This window comes from Drosophila melanogaster, chromosome 3R, assembly GCF_000001215.4.
Source record: "Drosophila melanogaster chromosome 3R".
Taxonomy (NCBI): domain Eukaryota; kingdom Metazoa; phylum Arthropoda; class Insecta; order Diptera; family Drosophilidae; genus Drosophila; species Drosophila melanogaster.
Window position 1 is genome coordinate 17229249 of NT_033777.3, and position 20929 is coordinate 17250177.

At 41.6% G+C, this 20929-nt stretch overlaps 1 protein-coding gene across 2 annotated transcripts in view; it reads right to left on the bottom strand.

Moving 5' to 3' along the window:
* Positions 1-3004: 3004 nt before the first annotated feature.
* Positions 3005-20929, bottom strand: part of beat-IIb (beaten path IIb) — a 32797-nt gene continuing 14872 nt past the window's right edge. The window contains exons 2-7 of one of the 2 annotated variants that reach the window (NM_001170164.2): positions 18023-18857; positions 10445-10659; positions 10230-10365; positions 9665-9798; positions 3984-4299; positions 3005-3657 (exon numbers count right to left, since the gene is read on the bottom strand). In NM_001170164.2, the coding sequence (NP_001163635.2) occupies positions 3512-3657; positions 3984-4299; positions 9665-9798; positions 10230-10365; positions 10445-10659; positions 18023-18290 (1215 nt within the window). In that variant the 5' untranslated portion in view covers positions 18291-18857 and the 3' untranslated portion in view covers positions 3005-3511. Of the gene's footprint in view, positions 3658-3983; positions 4300-9650; positions 9799-10229; positions 10366-10444; positions 10660-18022; positions 18858-20929 lie in introns of those variants that run through there. The other variant, NM_142356.3, reaches the window with a different exon arrangement.

Here is a 20929-nt window from a genome sequence, read left to right on the forward strand (position 1 = left end):
CAGCGGAGTGCACGTAGGAGTGCCGAACAATATGCAATGTAAATTCGTGCGAAATTTAATTTTCCCCAATTCAGTTGGTTGGATTACATAAACCGCCACCCTTCGAACTCATGCGTTTCTATCAACAGTAATGAGCATAATATTAGTATAAAGAAATCATAGTTGATTACATTTTTTCAGTAAATAAACATTTGCTTAAATGCTGTTAATGAATCTCTTTATTAAAAAGTGGAAACTAATGCTAAGAGTATTATTAATTTCTTTATTAATCCGAAAAGCCATGCTAGAATTAATCTAAAAATCCTCGTTTATAAGCAGCTATTATATTGGCCGCAACTGCTTTTTCATATATGTATTGTACATATATGTATCTATGGGTTCGATTTGAGGTCGAAAGTTGGAGCGTGCCGATGTGAATAAAATATTCATGGCATCAATCGGGTCCTGACACATGCCCTGGAATCCAACCACGACAATGGCTGGCCAAATTTATGCTAATGTATGGCCTAGCTGAATTACCAAAGTTGCGAGTGTTGGCCATAAGAATGGATTCGCGTATTAAAACTCCATATCCATATGTGCATAATCCTTAAATTTTGTGTCGTACAACAATTTGCAGGCTTAGCTAGGCATTTGGAAATGGGAAATGAATTCGCTCTGTTTTAAGCACTAACGAAGCAATTGTGTGATCGAAACAGTGCCAGGAAATTCCGAGCAAGAGGACGAGGCATTGGCTTGCCTTTGACATATTCGCTGGGTATTAAAAGTCAAATTCAAGTGGCTATGGTCAAATGCCATGAACTCTGCCAGACGAATCAAATTCGTTGGCCAATATGTCACTCCATGTGCTCCTTTCCGGCTCGTATGCCCCCAAAATTTCCTCTGTTTCCTCCGATATTCTTCGCCTTTTTTCCAACTCCTATATCTCGAACGGTGAGTGACTCCGGCTGTTACTCCAGTGATTATGGCAATTTATTTGGCCAACCGGCAATTGGTCTTTCTGGATCCTGGGCCTCTGTTTGGACTCCGTTCTCTCTGTTGGCCATTCACTTTTATGGCTATATTGGCTGGCAGCTCGGTCCAGTTATTTGGCAGGCTTCAATTAATTAATTGACCTGTAATGAGCTTCCCCCCGACTGACACTGAGTGGGAAACGAGAACTCAGCATGTGGCCGTGGAGCAATAAAAATAGGTTCTTATACCCCCACTAGGCATTTCACGAATGCCTCGTATTCTCTTTTTAACGTTTTTTAGTTCAAATATTAATTAGTTTGTTCTTCGTTTCGAAGAAAGCATAAATGTTTATTCTTGTGGTGTATTGAAGAATATAAATCAATTAATTCAGCAATTGCTGGACATTTTCTCTTGGTACCATTAGCATTTGAATGTACTGCTAAATCTTTCAACTTGATTAAAAAGAGACGACTTTATTTCTTAAACCCCATAATTTTGGATAATGTTATCATCCTGACTGCCCTATAAAGCGTATCGCCTAACAATGCATCACATACACTTCCCCTCGACTGTACCAATTTGGGCTTTAATGCTGCGGCATAAATCATTTTTCCGCAATTCGTTTCAATTGCATAAAAGTATTTTATGCACTGCCTTCTTTTGGCTGACTTTCAGTGTGTGTATAGCACATTTTTTTTGGCTCTGGGGGGCGTGGCCAATGAGGCGGCGAGCGGAAGTGCCATCCTAGCCGCCGTTAACATGCATTTGCCATCTACCATCAGGCATTTTTACCCACTAGCCAGCAAACCAATGCCCGATACCCAATAGCCACGAATCTCGCGTTTTGGCCCCCGGCCAGTGGAAAAGTAATGAAAAAATGCGTTTGCCAAAAAACCAACAGCACCATGGCGAACGGCAACTTTGTGGCCAAGTGGAGGAGCAGTAGCTGATTTCTGCCCACTTATGCAGGCATCGAGGCGAGCGAGTGTGCGGCAAATAAAAACCAGCTCCAAGGCGGCCACCGCAGAAGCGGAAACGGAAATCGGAAACTGTGCAACTGTGCAGCGGCAAAGCAGAAGAAGAAGCAGCGGGAATGGCAAAAATAGGCGGCACAAGGACAACAGCAGGCGGGCCTGGGATGGCTATAAAAGTGTTGCAATTTATGGTCAGGCTAGATGGCGCCCAAACTCGGTCCTCGCTTCGATTTCAGCACAGCATCATGCAGGGCTGACCACATTTTAGAGTATAAAAAACTAGCTAGAAACTGAAGTAGATGATAGAGGGTATTCGTTACGATTTGATGTGAAGATATTTTATTTTGAAATTGGAAATATGAATCTAAAATTCTCTTTTAATGACTTGTTCTCTCCTTTTCTCTTAAAAATTAGTTTTAGTATGATATTAAGAGAAGCTGCCGACTGTATACCATTTTGTTACCATTTTTAGCGATAAAAAGTCTAAATTGGCATACCTGATTTTAGCCTTTTGGCCCTAGAAAGAGTTCGAGTCCGAGGCGCGGCAAGCTTAAGTTTCTGGCTAATTGATTTTGCGATTTTATCTTTTAATGACTTTTCGGTAAAGTGCAGAGCTAAAATTGCGAGATGTTGGCCCCTGTATATATTTGATTTTAATTGCATTAAATACACTGCTTGCCGATATGCCCTCGCAGCAAGCAGTTCTTTAACGACGACGGCCTAAAACTATGCAACAAAATTTTACGAGAAATCGCTGTGGCGCTTGAAACCGCGCACAAAACGCGTCGAATGAGGAAAGTCGTAATATTTTGCATTTCAATTTTCCTCCATGGGAAAATACATTTGAATGCAGCTGAACTTGGCACTGTTATTTAAATATATCACTTCAATCTGCCAAAAATGAATTCAAAATTTAGATCAAGGAACATCTGAGAAAACGATTTATTGGCACATGAAATAAATAATCATATTAAAACGACCGTTTTACCGATCTAAGTCCCAACAAAATAAGGAGTCACATAAATTTGATTATTTTCGCTTGTTTATTCTGGTTTGAATGTTTTTTTTTTTGTTTTGGTTTTGGTTTTGTCTTGGCATTGGCATTTCATTTCTGTTGCTTACACTTTTCTGTTTTTCATATTTCTATCGTTTCAACGATTTACATTTTTTAAATTACTTAAACATTAAGTTGATATTCGCTTGGGTTGAAGCTAAATGCAAATGAAACATTAATATTTTATCCAATATTTTATGCATCATTAAATAATCCATTAATTAACAATTAGTCGCGTGTTTCTGTGTATGTGAGCGCGTGAGTGTGAGTGCGAGTTCATTTAAGTGTATCCGTTCACATCATTAAAGCAAATATTTACAGTTACGTAGGGTTTGTGTGTGCATGTGTGGTCTTAACCGGGAATCACACGGACATGTCCTGCATGTGTATAAATTTAAATTGCATTCGATACAGATAAATAATGCAGTTTACGGCCGAGGGCTCCCTAATTTCCATCGCAGCTCGATAAGCCGACACACGTTCGCATTCCAAGTCCATGTCCCCAAATTCCAGCCGACTGGCCCCCGATTTAGCTACCAGTAATTAGTTGGGCCAACGCAGTGGGCAGGAAGATGGCCACGACCCCTGCCGATCCCCGCCAATTGCTGGGGCCCGAAGATGTAGCGAAATAGGTCTCCAAGAAGCCACGCAGTCCGGTTCCTGATGACAGCGTCACTGCAATGGCCAACAAATGCATTTTTACAGAGAGAGATTTAATAGCAGTATAATTTACTTAGGAAATAAAAATAAATATTTTTTTTTTAGGTTCTAACCCGATTTGGAAACACTAGATATTTCTTAAGCTCATTAGATAAATTAAAGAAGTTTTATATAATAATTTGAAAAGAAACTAGATCAAAGTTAGATAAACAAATTGAAAAGAGGGATTCTATGCTGAGCGCTTTTAAATTTAAATCGTCTTTAAATCAGTTTGCTTGTTTACGGAAATATTTTCTTTTCAGTGCTTCGTGGCTGTCGGCAGTTATCCTTTTGAGGCTTACCTCTGGCCGGCACCGGATCCTTTTGCGGTGTGCCCAGCTCTATTTCCTTGTACTCCTGATAGAGATCGCCAATTTGCGCCGTACAACGCAGGATGAGTCCTCCGCCTCCAGCGCCTCCGCCGCCGCCACCCAGGTGCAGTGCGTTCGCCAGGCCATTGCCGTTGCCATTTCCATTGCCATTACCATTCCCGTTCCCATTTCCATGGGCACTGAGCCCAGCCACAAAGTGAGTCGCCTGCAGCTGCAGCTTCAGACTGAGCCGGGATGCAATCAGGCTGTCAACCGTTCGAATGTACTGCGTTTCCTCCGTGCTGACCTGTCGCAAAAGCAAAAGAAAATATTAACAGATGCTGTCAAGAAAAGAGTCAAGCTTAACGCTTTTTTCTTAGATCTTGACTTCGATTGACTATTTTATATATTATCTTTTATTAAAGAGGCACATTTCTACTGCAGGACACAATTTTTGCTGCAAATACACATCAAATCAATCGACCCACTTTAACCACAATATTTTGAGTTTTTTTTTCGTTTTGCATACTAATCGAATGCCAGTACATGAGCTAAAATATGATTTAAATTATTCATGGTGAGCTTCCAGCAGCAATTGCAGTTGCAACTGATTTTCTCTTCCGCTTCCGACACACACCCCTCCCCTTCGTCCTTTCACTCCCTCAACCCTTTGCGTCGAGTCCTTTCCCACAAGTCAGAAAATAATGTTGCACCATGCAGGCCGAAAGGAGAAATAACAGCAGCAAAAGGGAAAAAAAACCAAAAAGAGTGCTAGAGTTTCGCATCGAGTTTTGTGCAACTGCATATGAATGGCAATTTGTCGTCTGTCCGTTTCTCCAACTCGTTCCCTTTTCTGTCTGTGCATATACAGTGTGTGTGGGGTTATTGCAAGCATGTTGCACTTGTGGCCATGGCTGCTTGCCAGTGACCAATCCTTTGACCAGCTCACTCAGAAAAAAACTACTTGAATGTAAAATTCAAAATGAAAATAATCTCTATTATGCAAATGTGAAATTATTGAGATTGGCGTCATACTAATTTGGTAATAGTCACATGCATTGACTCATTGCGCGGTAATTTTATTTCAAATGCAATTGAAACGTTTTTTTCTTTAGTGCAGCTGAGAAGTGTGCTGGGCTTTTTGGCCTGGCCAGGAAAGTGCAGTGGAAGCTGCGAGGCAAGGAAACGGACACTGAAAGCGAACGAAGCGAACGGACATGTGCATGTCATATTTTTGTTGTTGCTTGTGGCGAGTTGTTGGCCAAGTAGTTGTTGTTTCCACAGTTGTCGTTACGATTGTTGTTGCCACTGGCATTGCCATTTAAAAACGAGTTTTCAATGTTACACACAACTATGGCAACAACAGAAACATCAAGAGACACTTATTCACTCATCCGCCCGGTTGGTTCGCCTGCCTTTTCCGCTCCCTACAAAAGTGTCCGGCATTTTGTTCGAGTGTACGCCAGTGTGTCCGTCCGTGTGAAGGCTGTTTGCCGTTGAAAACTGTTTAAGTGATGCCTTTTGAGGAGCGCTGAAAATTTCATTTCCGCCATGACACCAACAGCAGTGCCTAAGCTTGACTGCTGATGTGAATATTCTATGCTTATACGCATACGTATGTACTTTGTATATTTTGTATGCATATGCGACACTCCGGTGCGAGCTTTCCGCTTCATTTGCCTGAGTTTTCCTTTTGCTTCGCACACAATTTCCTTTTGGCGCGAAAAGAAAACTCTAAACTGCCGTGCAATGCTTTTAGTGCGCAAATGGCGCATCGTCCATTGTTGCAGCGGGAAAAAAAGATGGCGGGAAATGCAGGCGCCATTTTGAAAACGCTCGTGCTGCCATTTCCGCTCTACTGCATGTCCTGTTGCTGATTCATATCCTTAACCTCCTGGTATCCCGACCCCTCGCAAAGTTCACATGACAACTTGGGCTTAGCCGACGAAAAAGATGCGACGGAAAACTCGCCGGCAATTTAAATACAATAAATATGCATTTCATTTCCACTTACAAACTCATTTGGGCGCCATTTACTTATGCATGTATTTTGGCCCCCTTCAAGACAAAAAGGTGTAAGATATAACGGGTTTCGCCAGAATTTGGGTCAGCTAAAAGGGAGCACTGAGAAAAATTCTTAAAAATGCAAGGCAATTTGAATATTTGATGGCAAGCTTTGTAGCCCAATAACATATCTGATTCTTACATCCCAAAAATGCTATTTGTGCAAATGATTCAGACTGCTTTGATTCTAAAGGTCTTTGAGCCCGGGTTTCTTAACACCAATTTTCCCCTGTGCAGAGGCTCTCAAGGATCTCTTCACCTTCATTTCCCCACCACTCGCCCACAACATTAAAAGCAAAAGCGCTTTATTGCCGAGCGCTCGCTGGTTTTTTGTTGTTAGTCGCCTTTTAACCCTTTTTACGAACAGCTTCTCACCCAAACACACACACTGCCCCATTTTGTTTTGGGTTTTGTGCGTTTTTTGGCTTATCCTTTTTATTTTATTTGAATTTTATTTTTATTTTAATGCTGGCAGAGGCAAAGCCCAGACGCAGCGACATAAAAAGTCATTTTCAGTTGGCCCCGCCGCTTCTTTCCGCTCGTTCCATCTCTTTTCGTTTGCCATCCTCCGTCTCTTTCTGGGACTATGTCCTATCTCGCTCTGCCGATTTAATGCCGCGTAATTTACGAGACACTCTTAAGAAGCCAAGCGCTTTAATTAAGCATGTGGCTGAGGCAGCGACCCGAAAGTGAAAATACCCTCATATTTCTTGTGATTTACCTTTACGGCATCGAGGACCCTCAACCTTCGACCTCTGGGCAATTAAATGAGCATTTGGCATTTGCTGGCCTAAACATTTTTGGCCGGAAAATTGTTTTCAAACAAGAAAGTTTGCTTGCGCTTGCCTTTTCGACTACTATATGGCCAACTTTATTTTGATGGCCTGGCAATTAATATCGTCTCGATAATTTCTCCTAGATGGGATTATGTAAATTGTGTGGAAAATAAACACAGCCCGTTTTAATATAAACAATGCGAAATTGCATTTTATATGTTTCGCAAATTATTGTAATTGTGTGGCTTTGAGTGAAACAAATATTTCTGCCCCAATTTAGTCCCTTAAATTCCGACTCGGTATTATCGATTTATTTGAGACAGGGGCATCCATTAATCATGAGTAAGCCAAGCTTTAATTATGTCCTTAGTTTTCTATGCTCAATAAATAATTTATCAAAAATCGATGGCCGCACAAATCCGCACGTCTAATGGCCAGACTCTGGCCCTAATCTCGACTAATTCCCTCGATTCACCCACATAAAAGAAACACGGTTGGTAGAGAGAGAGAGAGAAAAAAAACGACTAACGCACTTTGAGCTACTTTTTCATTAATATGACAGAAACTTTTTAACAAATTATGTGAGTCGTTAAAGTTTTTGTTTCGCCCCCGTATAGCAGTGGGTCACACACATGTGGATATCGCATTGGGGATTCGGTCGAGGCTTTAATCTCCAACTCAACACGTGCTGGGTCAATGCTTTCAGCTCGGAATTATTTATGGCACTGTTTTGTGTGACAGAGTATTATCCCTGGCCTTCTATCTAATTTAAAGAGCGAGAACAGCTCCAGCGAGCAGATCATAATTCAATATCAAAAAGGCATCTACTGCTCGGGCATATGAAACTAAATTGCACGGCCATTGCTACCGGAATGGATGCCATCCTTTTGCTATCCCCTTGTTGTTTTCTCTGGTAGCATAAACATTTTATGCACGTTAAAATATGTTGTACTAGGAATGAAAAGTAAAAATACGAAATATTATATTTTATCTATCGGTGGATTTGCAACTAATATCTAATGCTTAGCTACAATATGATGAAAGCCCATAATTAATGACTGGTTCTCTTAACCATTTCTTCCCAGTGTAGATATAAAATTTTATGTGACAGACGGGGAGACGAGGCCCTACTATTCGCAATCCTCAAACACAGCGGCGTACTTTTGTCTCGGCTTTTGTCATTAGTTGGCTGCGAAGAAGTCTAGATAAAATGTTAAACGGCCTGCATGTGAGCGCTGGTAGCATGTGTGTGCGAGAGCCCAAAAAAGTAGACTACAGGAGACAGATATAAAACGACAGGATAAGACACACACACACACACACGCATACTAGCATACCAGCTTGGAGTCTGGAAATAGAAAGAGAGAAACAAAGCAAACGGACAGAGGAGGACACGTTATGTCTGATGATGTGGGTAGACATAATATAAAAATTTATGAAGCGTTTAATAAGTTTTCTTCTTGGATGTTTTTCTTTTTTTTTTTTTGCTATTTTCTCCATTTGCCCGCACCCTGGGAAATCGTAGAAAAGTTGAATTCGTTCAGCGGGCGTGTCAACTGAAAATTTGTTCATCTCGTAAATTCATTTAAAAGCCGTTGTCCGTTGTCCGTTGTCCGTCGTCCTTTGTCCTTTGGCCATTTTGTCCACTGGCCCGTCCGGCAATTTCGTTTTTGCCACAAGTTGAACGTAATTTATTTTATGTCTCAGCTATGATTAATAACATTTCGAGCAAAGAGGAAGCAGAAAAGGATTTCGGGGTTAGGTCAAAAAATTTGGATCTGGGTTCGCTTTAAAACGATTGCCGGAAGCATTTCGTTGTTGATTTATGCAACTGATTAGCGGCACTCGCAGAATGGATGCAGAAATGGAAGCGCCTTCAAATGACTAATGATCTTAGAGGCTTATATCGTGGCAATGTGTATAGTTATCCTAGCAAGAAGATACAAGGTGCACAGTATCAAAAGCCTATGCTGAATGAAATATAACTCTAAGTATTCGCAGATATATAACGAAGTAATTAGTACTGAAAGTGAATCAGAATTATGATACATCTTTTACATAAATGTTAAATATTAAAATTTTTAAGCCAAATGCATAGCATATTTTAAAGCAATTGTACATATTTTATACTTTAAGCTAGACTTCTTTGTTCCTATTATCGTGAAGATTGCTGTTAAAACATATATATATGCAGATGACTTGTTTGCTAAGCCTCTCCTCCATATCGTTATGATAAATGACAAAAGAGGAAATCACGGCATCAAATCAAATCCTGGCATACAACCCTTTTTTGCTTTATTGACTTCTCGGGGCTCTTAAGGGTATGGGTATGAGGAATATCCTGCGGTTTCTTGCTTGGGCTCCGACTTGAAATTTTTAATTAAGTGGGTAGGATGAGACCCCTTGTAATTCAGTCGCTTGGCTCTGATTAAATTACACAATATTCATAAATAAAGAACAAATTTTGCGAGGCACGTCGCCCTGGATTAACCGAAAGCCACACATGTTCCCAAAAAGCAGTGGTGGGCGCCATTATGCAGGATTTACGATGCCGTTAGGCAAGTCAAAGCAGTTTAATTAGGCAAATCCCCTACGAACTTGGCCCAAACATCTTGAACCACCCAGACATTAATTAACAATCAATGCGCGGCATGATGTAAAACATTTTAATTGCCGATTGTAAAGCACTTTAGCCCAAGGCTATGGGAATTTACTTGGATCAGACTCTTTGGATCCTGACAATTATTCGTATTGTACACTTGTACATTTGTTTCAGCTTTTAATAAGCCTTTCAAATCCCTGTTTATGCTTCGAATACAAAGGAATACTTACGGGAATATTGTTGATGGTGAAACGAAGATCAGCTCGAGGCCGAGATGGCAAAGTACTGCAATTTGCACGCAAAACATCTCCTGGTTCGTATCGCGAGTGTTCCGTAAAAAGCTGCGGTCGCTTCTCCGGAAATTCTGAAAAGAACAATATATAAACATATAAACAAACATATAAAAATATAAATAATTAAAATCATCGGTTCAACTCTGAACCCACTAGTTCCATAAAATTAGAGATTACATTGAAGTCTGAGTGTATGCTGATTTGTGGTGTTAGACTCTTCTAAGCTTCTCGATTATACTCGTTGCATTCCGAAAGGCGTGGAACAGTTTTTTTGTTTAAAGAAAATGCCATACCCTAAATACCAGTTACCCCAGAGTACAAGAGTGTTCAGGACTTTGGTGGGTCCTTAATTGCTGGCAGCGGAGCGACAAGGACCCGTCGTGGACCATTGTTCGCTGCACTTCCCAGTCACGCCTTTGCCAGCGACTAATGAGACACGATCTGTTTGTCATTGTCAGATACCCGTGAGCTCCTGTCAGATACTCGTGGCGCAGATACTCACCCACAACTTGCATCTGGGCGAAGGCTGTGGCCGTGGAATAGAGCGGGGCATCCGCCGTAACCTCGCAGCTGAATTGTCCGGACAGGCCGAAGCTAACGTTGCGGATGAGCACGGTGGTGGCATTCGAGCCGTTCTCCTGTGGGAAAATTCGAAAATACCGAGCCCATTCCAATCCGTCAAACAATAAGCCGAACTCCGAAAAGACAGCAACTTACGTCCACTCTGATGCCGGGGAACTGAAAGACCTTGGTTGGCGGATACTCGCCTGGTGTGTAGCGGTAGAATTCCATCTGGCCGCGGTAAAACTTAATGGAATACAGGGGCGCCTCCACCAATTGGTAATCGCACCGCAGGGCCACAGACTGACCCCTTCGCACCGCCGGAGGCTCCACCAGCAGATTTACGTCACGCAGCGCGGCCTGGCCAAAATCTGTAAAGGAGTTGAGATTTATTCAAAAGGGTGCAGCGCCATGAAGGTTGAGGGTCTGTAGAACAGTGGGAAAAATTCTTACAAAATTATGATACATTAACAAATCTGTGCGGTGTGGTATGGAATTTTGCATTGCTAAGTATAGTATTCTTTTATGACCTGACAGGAGATTGGTGCTTGCTGACTTTCGGTAAAGACTCAGAAAAAACATAGTTTTCTCTTAGTGTAATCTGTAGGCCACCACATATATGCCTTAATTTAAAAGGGAGATCTGCCGGCACCCTTTGTTATTTTAAAAGCCTTCGGCACTGGCTGAACACACTGGCATTTGCATGGCCCGTTGAGGAGCGTGGAGCAATATTGCATCTGGCGACAGTGGATGCGGCTTCCTCATCATCGTCGTCCTTTTCTTGGCTCTCACACATAAGCCCCATGGTATTAAGGATTGCAGCCGCTGAAAGTGCAGCACACTCTTGGGCGCTTAAACCCTTATAACTTTGCAGCCAGGCCAAACAGGGAAACCATCTCGCCGTAATCAGTGTTGGCCACTTCAGACTTTCGGTTTGGCAACTATTTGCAAGTTTAACACTCAAAAACATTAAATATTAAAAGTTTACGTAAGATTTCTCACATTAGACTTCAAATTTCATTTTAAGCAAAAAAATGTGTAATATATAAATCAACGTTATAAAAATCTGTTAAAAATGGTCGAATATTTGATGAGAAAAGGGACTAAATTGACATAACCATTTCTGATTAAAAGTTGTGAAAGAGTCAACAAGGGTTCTGGAAATAGCTGATTTACTTTTCACCACTGATCTTCATTGCTTGGCCGTTTCGCCATTCCCGTTTTCTCATTTTCCCGTATCCCATCCCATTTCCATCATCGTCATCGTTGTCGATGATGGCAGCAGGCAGCCGGCAAGGCAAAGTTGACTGACTACATCAAAAAGCAATTTTCCATTTGTTTTACAATATGCCCGACCCCGCCGCTTATCCTGGGCACCCACACATGGCCACGCTCACGAGACAGACACACAGACACAGTTACAGTCACTGACACAATCACAGCCGTATGACTTCGACGTGTGTGTTTGCGATGAGAGTGTGTTTGGCTTTCCATAAACTCGCAAATCGTTTAAGCCGCATTACGAGAAGTTGTAAACCTCTTTGCTGCCATTTTTTGCTCCTGCTCCTAGCTGCTGTGTCCTCGCATTGCTATTTTTCCGCCTGTGCTTTGTTTCAAATAGAAATCACGATAGGAACGCTGCATAATCGATGCCCATACACTGGGAAAAATTAAGTCTCAAGCGAGGGACGAATTTATCGGCATTTTCATATTATACTATGTGGCAAGGAGGTAGATATAAAACTTTAAATAAAGTTGCCCAAATCTAATCCATTTTGGCTTCTTGGGGAAATATACTTTATCCAACTAACTGATTTTAAATTCTTAGAGAGATTTTCTGATCTCTCTCCAAATAACTTCTGGATTATTTTATAAATTCGACATACATCCAGACTTGTTTCCCAATTCAGGTGTAATTTTCTACCCTCAACGTCTCCTCGTCCTGCCCTATAGGCGTGGCTCAATATCCGCTCGACGTGAGCTTGTTGCTCTTACTACAGTGCTCCTGCTGTTTCATCTTCATTTTCATCGACAGCTTCCTGTGTTGTGTTGTCTTCGTTTCACTTTATGTCTACTATTTTTTTTTTCACACGCCACCCTGTGCAGTTTGAGCATTCGGCCATTTGCCTTTGGAAATTAGGCCGGCTTAGCTTTACAGCCGCCTGCATTTGAAGTGGCTCCTGCCGGCTCCTTTCACATGGACGTGGCATATGGCAAATGCCGATGGTGAAAAAAGCCACTGGCATAGATGATGAATTCTTGTCAGCAGTGATTTCGCCTGCCGACTGGAAGAACTTTATGGCCCTTCGATGGATTGCCAGGGATCTGTATCAACTTGGGCCCAGTCAGCCGGCAGCAGCTTAGCCCGATTTGCAGGCAGTGGAAACGCGGCGGGCTTCCACATAATGACCTTAAATTTTTCGATTGCCCTCAACGGGCTTATCTACCTCCCCTCCACAACTTACCACTGGCCCATTAACTTTTATGCAACTTTGCCATTGCGAACGGGTAAAAAAAAGCGTTGGGGAAAAACGAGAGGAAAATTGTGAAATATGTGCAGCTGTGATCATAAAACGTTTATTGACTGCAAAATTCAATATATCATGCATTCACCATTATGACAATATGCAGTTGCACAAACGCTCATATATTTACGCAAGTATGCATGTCTGCGTGTCAGGGGCGTCGTTATGAAGTTTTGCTGGCCAAAAACCTTACAATACTTTCCTTTGAATATTAACTCTTTTCGTTCGAAAAGTAATCCATTATGTTGACTTTTGGATGCACCTTCAAGAGCTAGGTGAATTTCTTTCAAGTCCTGACTGTAGTCTAGTCCCCTTGGCATCTTTATGACTACGCCACTGCCATGTGTAGAAAAACCCGCACACTCATAAACTTTAGCAACGCCACTCGGCCAGATTTAGTTACAAATGAGAGTGGTAAATGCAAGGGGGTGGGCCTTAGAATGGCTCCTTTTGGTCCTTTTGGAGGAAGTAAAATGCCGAGGGGGACCGGGACCAGCTGTTGGTAAACTAAAGCCAGACGAACTTTTCGCAGACATGCGAATCCGGGGCACTCCAAGTGAATGAAAATCGGTGGAAAAAGCGGGAATGTGCAAGCTATGTGATGAACTCACTTGCGAGAATTTATGGCTAATATTTTTATTGTCATAAAGACAGGCAGACGTGAAGAACAAGAGAGCGATAAGACGGAGGAATACCACCAAAACCAATTTAACTTATTGCGCGAAGATCGAGTACGTTTTTAAACTAGTTTAACTCCATATATTGAGTAAAATAAACGTTTTAGCACATTATGGTTTTTTTCCATCCTCTTTAATGTATACTCTTCATTTCCGAGTACTGGTTTGTAGGCTTCGCTACCCCAAAAAGCAAACCATTTTGTGAAACAACCCACATTTCCTTTTCAGGAGCGAAAATTGGTTTTTCGGATGATACAACCTACATCCAATAAATGTTTAAAAGTTAAACAATTTACGACGTAAAATACAATAACAACATTTTACGCATGAATACTTCATGTAATTACGCGTGCCCGAAAATGAACAAAATTAACAAAAATATAAATCGCGTGGTTGCACACAGACAAACAGGATCAAACAGATACAGACGCCTTTGGGCCAAAATATGTACGTATGTATGTGTGTGTGTGTTTCAAAATATATTTTCTGTGGCATTTCGCGATAATTAACGCAATATTTCAGCTGCACAAAATACTAAAAAGCCCCAGCAATAACGTATAACTTTTGCCACGAGCAAAAAATGCTCGCAATTATTTAGCATAATGCATAAGCAACTACAACGGTATATATTAGAAAGAGAGTGAGATGGAGAGAGAGAGAGAGAGAGCATAGAAATATTTGCATAAATTTTACACAGCCAAATTGGCGTTGAAATTACATTTGAAGTGGATGGCCAAATGTTTTAGGGGTTTGTGGAGTGGTCTACGGTCAACGTTTTTGTAGACAAATTGGCGCTGTTACAGTTTTGAAAAGTTTCTGACATATTTCGCTCGACCCACTGTCCGAAAAAGAGCGAAAGAGAGGGCGCTAAAGTTTGAGAGAGAGGGAGATACAGGCGATGGACAAAGCCGGCATGATATAATTATGTGTTGAATTATGAATTGAAATGCTGAAAAGTTTTTATAGTTTTTATGCGTTATGAAAACTTGCCATTCAACTAACATTTTTGGCCAACATTTATTGCTAATTCCAGCAGTGAGCACTGTGTCTGAATACTTTTAGAGGATTTTAATGGACTCAAACTCGTCATTACAAATTATATTTGCGGAGCGAGCAGAGAACGTTCATAACAATGTTTTTCTCGATAATGTGGATTAGGGAAATGCTTGAATTGTGATTAGTTATGATTCATATTTTCGGAAGATAATTCAATCACAAGTGGTAATGTTTTTGTTTTCGAACTGAGTGTAGAGAATATTAAATAATTTTATGAATAATTTTGACCAAAATCTGATTCCTCAGCGCGGATATACTTCATTTACTTCCTGTTCGTCCCGTTTTATAAATGTATTTCTGCATTCGAGTAAGGCCTTGTGCCATCAGTTACGAGTTCGTATCTTCTTTAACTATACATGCATATGTGGGACTTTTATCTTCGACTTTTGAGCTTGGTATTTGCATGCGGCCAATAAACATAAAAATGAATGTCAGCCATGTGGGCGACCATTGTTGTTTGGGCCTGTAGGAGATGCCACTTCGATTGCCTCATGTCATATCAATTCAATTATATTTTATATCACACAGTTGGCGCACAAAGCCGGAGAAAAGGCTCCATGCTGCTACCATTATTGCTGACAATATACTTGTAGTATTATAGTTTATGCTTCTCTTTTTGTGGTTTATTATTCTGTTCACACATGTGTGTAGTTTAATTTAATGAAAGCACCTTGAGAGGCTTCAATCGATAATGGCTCTAACCGATCGGAATTATTCGCTTTGTTTCGAGCTCAAGGCGTTGATTACCTCGGCTGTTTTGTGTAAAATTGATTTTGTGGCTAATTGCCCGGCACACACAAGTTGCCTCCTTTTGGACTAATCCCTTATTTTATCCCCAAACATCAGACACACACGTCCAGGTAAACAAAGACAGCCATTCCGCAGGTGAGGTGCGTGTTTGGGTTCTGATAACAAATTGCAGCGAATAGCGTTGGGAATTCGGTCCGATGAAAGTGCGGTGATGAGCCAGAAATAAACCACCGCACGAACCTTTTGTAATTAAATGTTGAAAGCAATTTCACGCCCAAAACCGATTCACGCAAGCAAAAGGGTGTGAGCCATGTCCCTGCTTCCCCCCATGCCCCACCGTGTGCATCCCCTTTAATGTTTTGCGGTGCTTAAATAAATTTCCACAAAATGTGCGTAATTAATGCGGAAATCTCGGCAGGGATTCTGTAAATCACTAGCTATCAATTTGTCTGCCCTGCAATCGGCCTAAGTGAAAATATCACTGCGTTTTAGATACAGTTAACATGTCTAAAATAGGTGCATAATGTTCAATTGCAATTAAGTCGCTCTTAAAGCGGAAATTAGTTTATATTTTAATGAAAAGTGAACCATATTCTATCTTGAAATGTATTGGGACTGTACTAATTTTCGGCAAGTGTTCGTTTCGTCGATTGTTTGCAATTGCGGTCACCACCATGTTGCACGCACAATCTGACGCCTTTCGGTTTTCTTATCGACTGGCAGTGTCCATTGATTGCAGTTCATTAAGCACGCGCAGGCTCACGCATTTTCCATTTCCCTTCATTTTCCACCAACCCCGTTGGGTCACCTTGCTCAACACCCAGCACCCACTCCATTGCGTCGACACCTGATGACTTGGCTCATTAGCTGGGCATCCCGTTCGCACCTTCAGGCACTTGACCATGGCCAGTTGCGTCCTGGATGTTGGACGCTGGAGTCCTCGCCCCTGAGCTGTGCATATATTTTCATAATATCCCCATCTCACCTTCCATTCACCAGCCACTCCTTAAAGCCTGATTCCGCATCTTGGGGCCATTATTGTTGATTGCTTATTCATGCATTCAGTCATTTATTCATATGCCTGAATCTTGGGCGTTGAGAACTTTGCTTGTTTGCCTTGTTATCAAAATTAAACTTTCCACTTTCGGTTCTAAGGACTCGTCCTTCCTCGCTGATATTCCAATCATGGCCACCGAAACTAGCCGAAATTAATTGCGCTGCTCGGGCTGAGTGCTGTTTATATTTTAAATTAATTATAAATATTTATTTATCCTGATTAGTTAAGTGGGCGGTCGGACTGCCTGCTCGTCGGGGGGGCTTAACCAAATTGATTTCGGTTTATTTTAGCATTGGCCAGCGCTTTTGCGGGGCCATCGATTACAAAGCGTTGGCTTTAAAGCCATCCGACCAACCAATCAGCCAGCGGCAATGGAAACTCAATTGCAAGCTGTCCATTACTCTTGGTCCACACTGAGCGGGAAATGCGGTTTAAGAGGAAAATTCTAGATCTAGATTAAATCGAAGCCAAGTTTTGATAACGAACATCGGGTTTCTGGCTCACGGAAAATGTAGTTTATGTCTAATCACTTAAGATGCGCTTTTTCTATGGCTAATATATGTAATATCTATTAGATTAATTAGATAAAAGCAGTGCATTGCTGAATATTAAATATCTTAGGTTCTTAAGCAGTGTCCCCCCTTTTCGCTCAATGTACTCGCATCAGACTCCGCTGCCTTGCTAACCGGATCCATTTTTCCCATCCTGCTGTCTTGCTTCTCTTTGTGGTTTTCTATAATTGATGGCAGCATCAATTCCAAACGAAATAATCAAGCCATACAGGAGGACCACGGAGGATGGGCAAGAGGGCTGGCCACGAAAAAAAGCAGAGCCACAAGTGCAGACGGTACAGTGCAGCACATTCGTGTATGGCCGGCTCACGTAGCCCGATTTGCCATGTTCCTTCGCTGCATACTTTCGTGGGCCAAAGTTAATTTCAGGTTTAAGTGGCAGCAACTGCAGCTGCTGCAGTCGAATTATTGAAGCCAAGCAAAAAGCGAATGGAACGTATGGGACGTAGGGGGAGGGGCAAAAACGTTTAAATGAAAAACACGAGTCAATTTATATTGCGCTGACGTACCGCCCGACATTTTCCAACACCCCCTCACCCAAACTCGACTGCCATTTAATCTTCTTCCATTTCTTGGCGCTATTTTCAAATGTTTTTCTTTGCTGTTTAGCCATTTTTTGCTGCTGTAGCAGTTGGAGCGAAAAAAGAACCCAAAAGCAAGCTTTGTGTGTTGGTTTCCTTTTTTCCGACTGCCCATGTGTGTTTGTCTCTGCTGTTTTTCCTCTCCCTTCTACTTTTTTTTTCCTTTTATTTTTTTTTTGGTAAAGCTGTACAGAAATCTGCACAAAAATGCACGGAAATTCATCTTGATTTGTGTTGAGCGTTTTTATTTATTTTTTTCCGACTCCCCCCGTGTATATCTTTTTCAAGGGCTAAAACTGCAGCACTTTTTTTTATTCAGCACATCTCTATATCACTTTGGTTTGGCGGTTTGTCTTCTCCACTTTATCCCCAGCGTTTTTTGTGCGAGTTTTGCCCTGGGGGCGTGGCGCACTAAATCAGAGACATTTAAGCGCGTTTTGTTAAAAGTCACTTACTGCACTCGACCATGGCTCATTTGCCGCCTTCCACCACCTACCTACATACATATGTACTTACCACAGAAAAGGCACAGTAGCAGTAGCCACTGGATCACGTTGCTGCCGTAGTTGCAACTATAGTTGCTGCTGTTGCTGCGGGTGATTTTTGTGCGACAGCAACACCTACGCACTGCCGTTGTCGCAATCTCTGCTGATGGCAACATGTGACTGTGCATTTCCGCGTTTTCCAGCTTGCAGCTACAGTTGCAAGTTGCTGCTGGTTGTGCTGCCACTGCTGCTGCTGCTGCTCTGAGTGATGTGCTAAAAGTTGATAGTGTCTGCCACATTGTCAACGCGCTTGGACACTAATTAAGTGCGAAACGAATGTCTGCTTGTCTCGGCAAATCCTTGCTAAATTATGCTAATTTATATTATTCCCAGAGACAGACCGCTTGTGTCCGTGGTTCGTTGGTAATTTATACGAATATATTTTTCAAATATTTCTCAGAGTTGGCACACACTTTATTACGTATTTCGATTAGTTGTTTGTGAATTTTCATTTATATTTTGCACGTCAAACTCAAACTTTATGCCCGCCACTATTTCGATCTCTTTCCTCGCGAGATATTCTGTCTCTTTCATCGCCGCGATGCGAACGCGTCACGCAATCGTCAGAATTGCGACTGAATGCTCGAATGTTGCTGCTGTCCGTTGGTGTTGCTGCCGTCAGTTGATGTTGATGTTGCTTTCGCCGCCGCTGCTGTCGCTCGGCAACATGTTGCCTGGAAAACGTCGATGGCTGTTGTCTTGCAGTTGTTCTTCCGCGAAAATGTTTGTCTTTTGACGTTTATGGGGGATTTTAGTGCGCCTCCTAATTACTTCATATGCTGCTCCAAAACTACGAACTGCAATGTCTGGAAGAAGACGGAGGAAAATGCCTCAATTAGTTGTTGACACAGGCAGAAATATTAATTTTATTGCTGTCTCGTAAAGTGCACAAAGTTACAAATAAAAATTCCAGCGATCGTCACGTGCCGCGACCCTTTTCCGGATTGATTTATGCGTTCAGGGACCCGAGATAGCAAAGTATCGCGACCCCACCCTGCCCAATGACCTTTCCCCAATCGGCGGGGGACTAATTAGCAGGCCGTCCACTCGAAGGCATCCAATTTGGATTTGGTTATTTCGCCGGCCGCCAGCAATCGGGTTTTGCATTATTTACGACTTTCCCCAATGCTCAATTATGCGCTTCAATGCAGGAAGCCGCACATTTGCCACCAGTCCTTCAAACTACGAGCATGCCCCTCACCATCCAAAAAAAAAAAGAGTTCTTCTCTGCTCCGCTTCCTGTTTTGGCATTGTTCACCAATTGTTTCAAAAACAAAGAAGGGCATTTTGTCCAAGGCGCACGTAGAGAAAAGGGCCACTACCTAAATTTCCTATTACTTTCTATAGTGTTTTATTAATCGCTTTTCGATGTAAACTAAAGTTAACTGATGACTATTATTAATGTAAACTCCAATAACATAATTTTATAAGTAACATGTTGATGTGTTTTCAATTAACAGAGCTATATTTGCAATGATAACATAACATTCTAGGAAGAAGAAAATGTATAACCTCTGCAACTATTATTTACCCTGTTACCGTTTGCTTCTACTAACATGCTTTTCTCTCAGTGTATGCAAAGTTTGGCTAATTGCTGGGGCAGCATCAGCATTGTTCCATGCATTTCCAGCTGACGGAAAATCGTGCGCTGAAACCAAAAATCACTTCCGCTTGGTCATTGATTGGTGGGTGGGGCAGGGGTAGCAGTGGGTTAAGCCCAGCGGTGGGTTAAGGGGGATATAGGCCTGCACTTCACACATCATTTCCTCTGCTCAACATTTATTATGCCATTTGTGTGAGACCGAATTGTCACAATTAGTCGAGAGGCGGGTGCGAAAGGGATGGATGTTGCGGCTCTATATATAGACCGTTTCCCCCCTGTTTTTTCCACGGCACTTTCCTCCACTTTTCCCACTCGTACTCATACCGAAGTGCCCTCCGATTCATTTATAATATTTTGTCATTGTCTGGCCGGCGTTGCTGCATTTTATTAATTTGTTTGTCATATTTTCACGTTTGTTTATTGATTAAAATGTGTGCACAGGCGTCTGACATTTTCTGGTTGAGCGATGGGTTGAAAGGGGAAGGGAATGGAATGAGATGATTTTGAGTCTGCTGCCAGCCGTTGTTGTTGTATCTGCGGTTCTTTCTGGCTGCTGTAAACATGTGTTGCCGGCAACATTATCACTGCTGTTGCATTGTTATTTTTATTCCCTGTCTGTTTCCACCAACTTCCCCTTCCCCCATCGCTACTCTTCCCTGTAGCGAGAAAGCCCCTGTCTGGTATTTTAAATAAAACATCATTTTTTGTAATTGTTGGCTCGGCGTGAAACATTCTATTGCCCCATCGCTTTCCCTCCCAGTTCTTTTGTTTACCTAGGCTACAGTTGCAAACATTTTCCTTTTCCCCACTTTTCCCCAGCTCATCCCCGTTTGTTTGTACAAATTATTATGAATGATAATTTTGTCTGTCGCATTTTTCATGCATTTTCCCCTCTCTGACGCTTTTATGGCCAACATTGTTGTTTTTATGCCTGTGGCTTTGTTTTATGAATTTTATAATTAATTGTGTTTGACATATTTTATATGCTTGTGCTGCTTTCGACTTTTTTGTGCCTAAATGATTTTACAATTTGATTGATTTTGCCTAATATTTTGGCATTTATCTTTACTGCGAAACACTATGGACAGGAAGGTGATTTTACAATTTATTTATAACATGCCATTAAAAGGTTAAAAGCCGAAAAACGCAATTGTGGTCTGCGTTCATAGCTTTTGCAACTAATGTTCTGTCACCGTCAGTGTATTTATTATAAATATTTTAAATCGAACTTGGTTCTCAAACTCTTTTATAATTAGTAATAACTTACATATATGA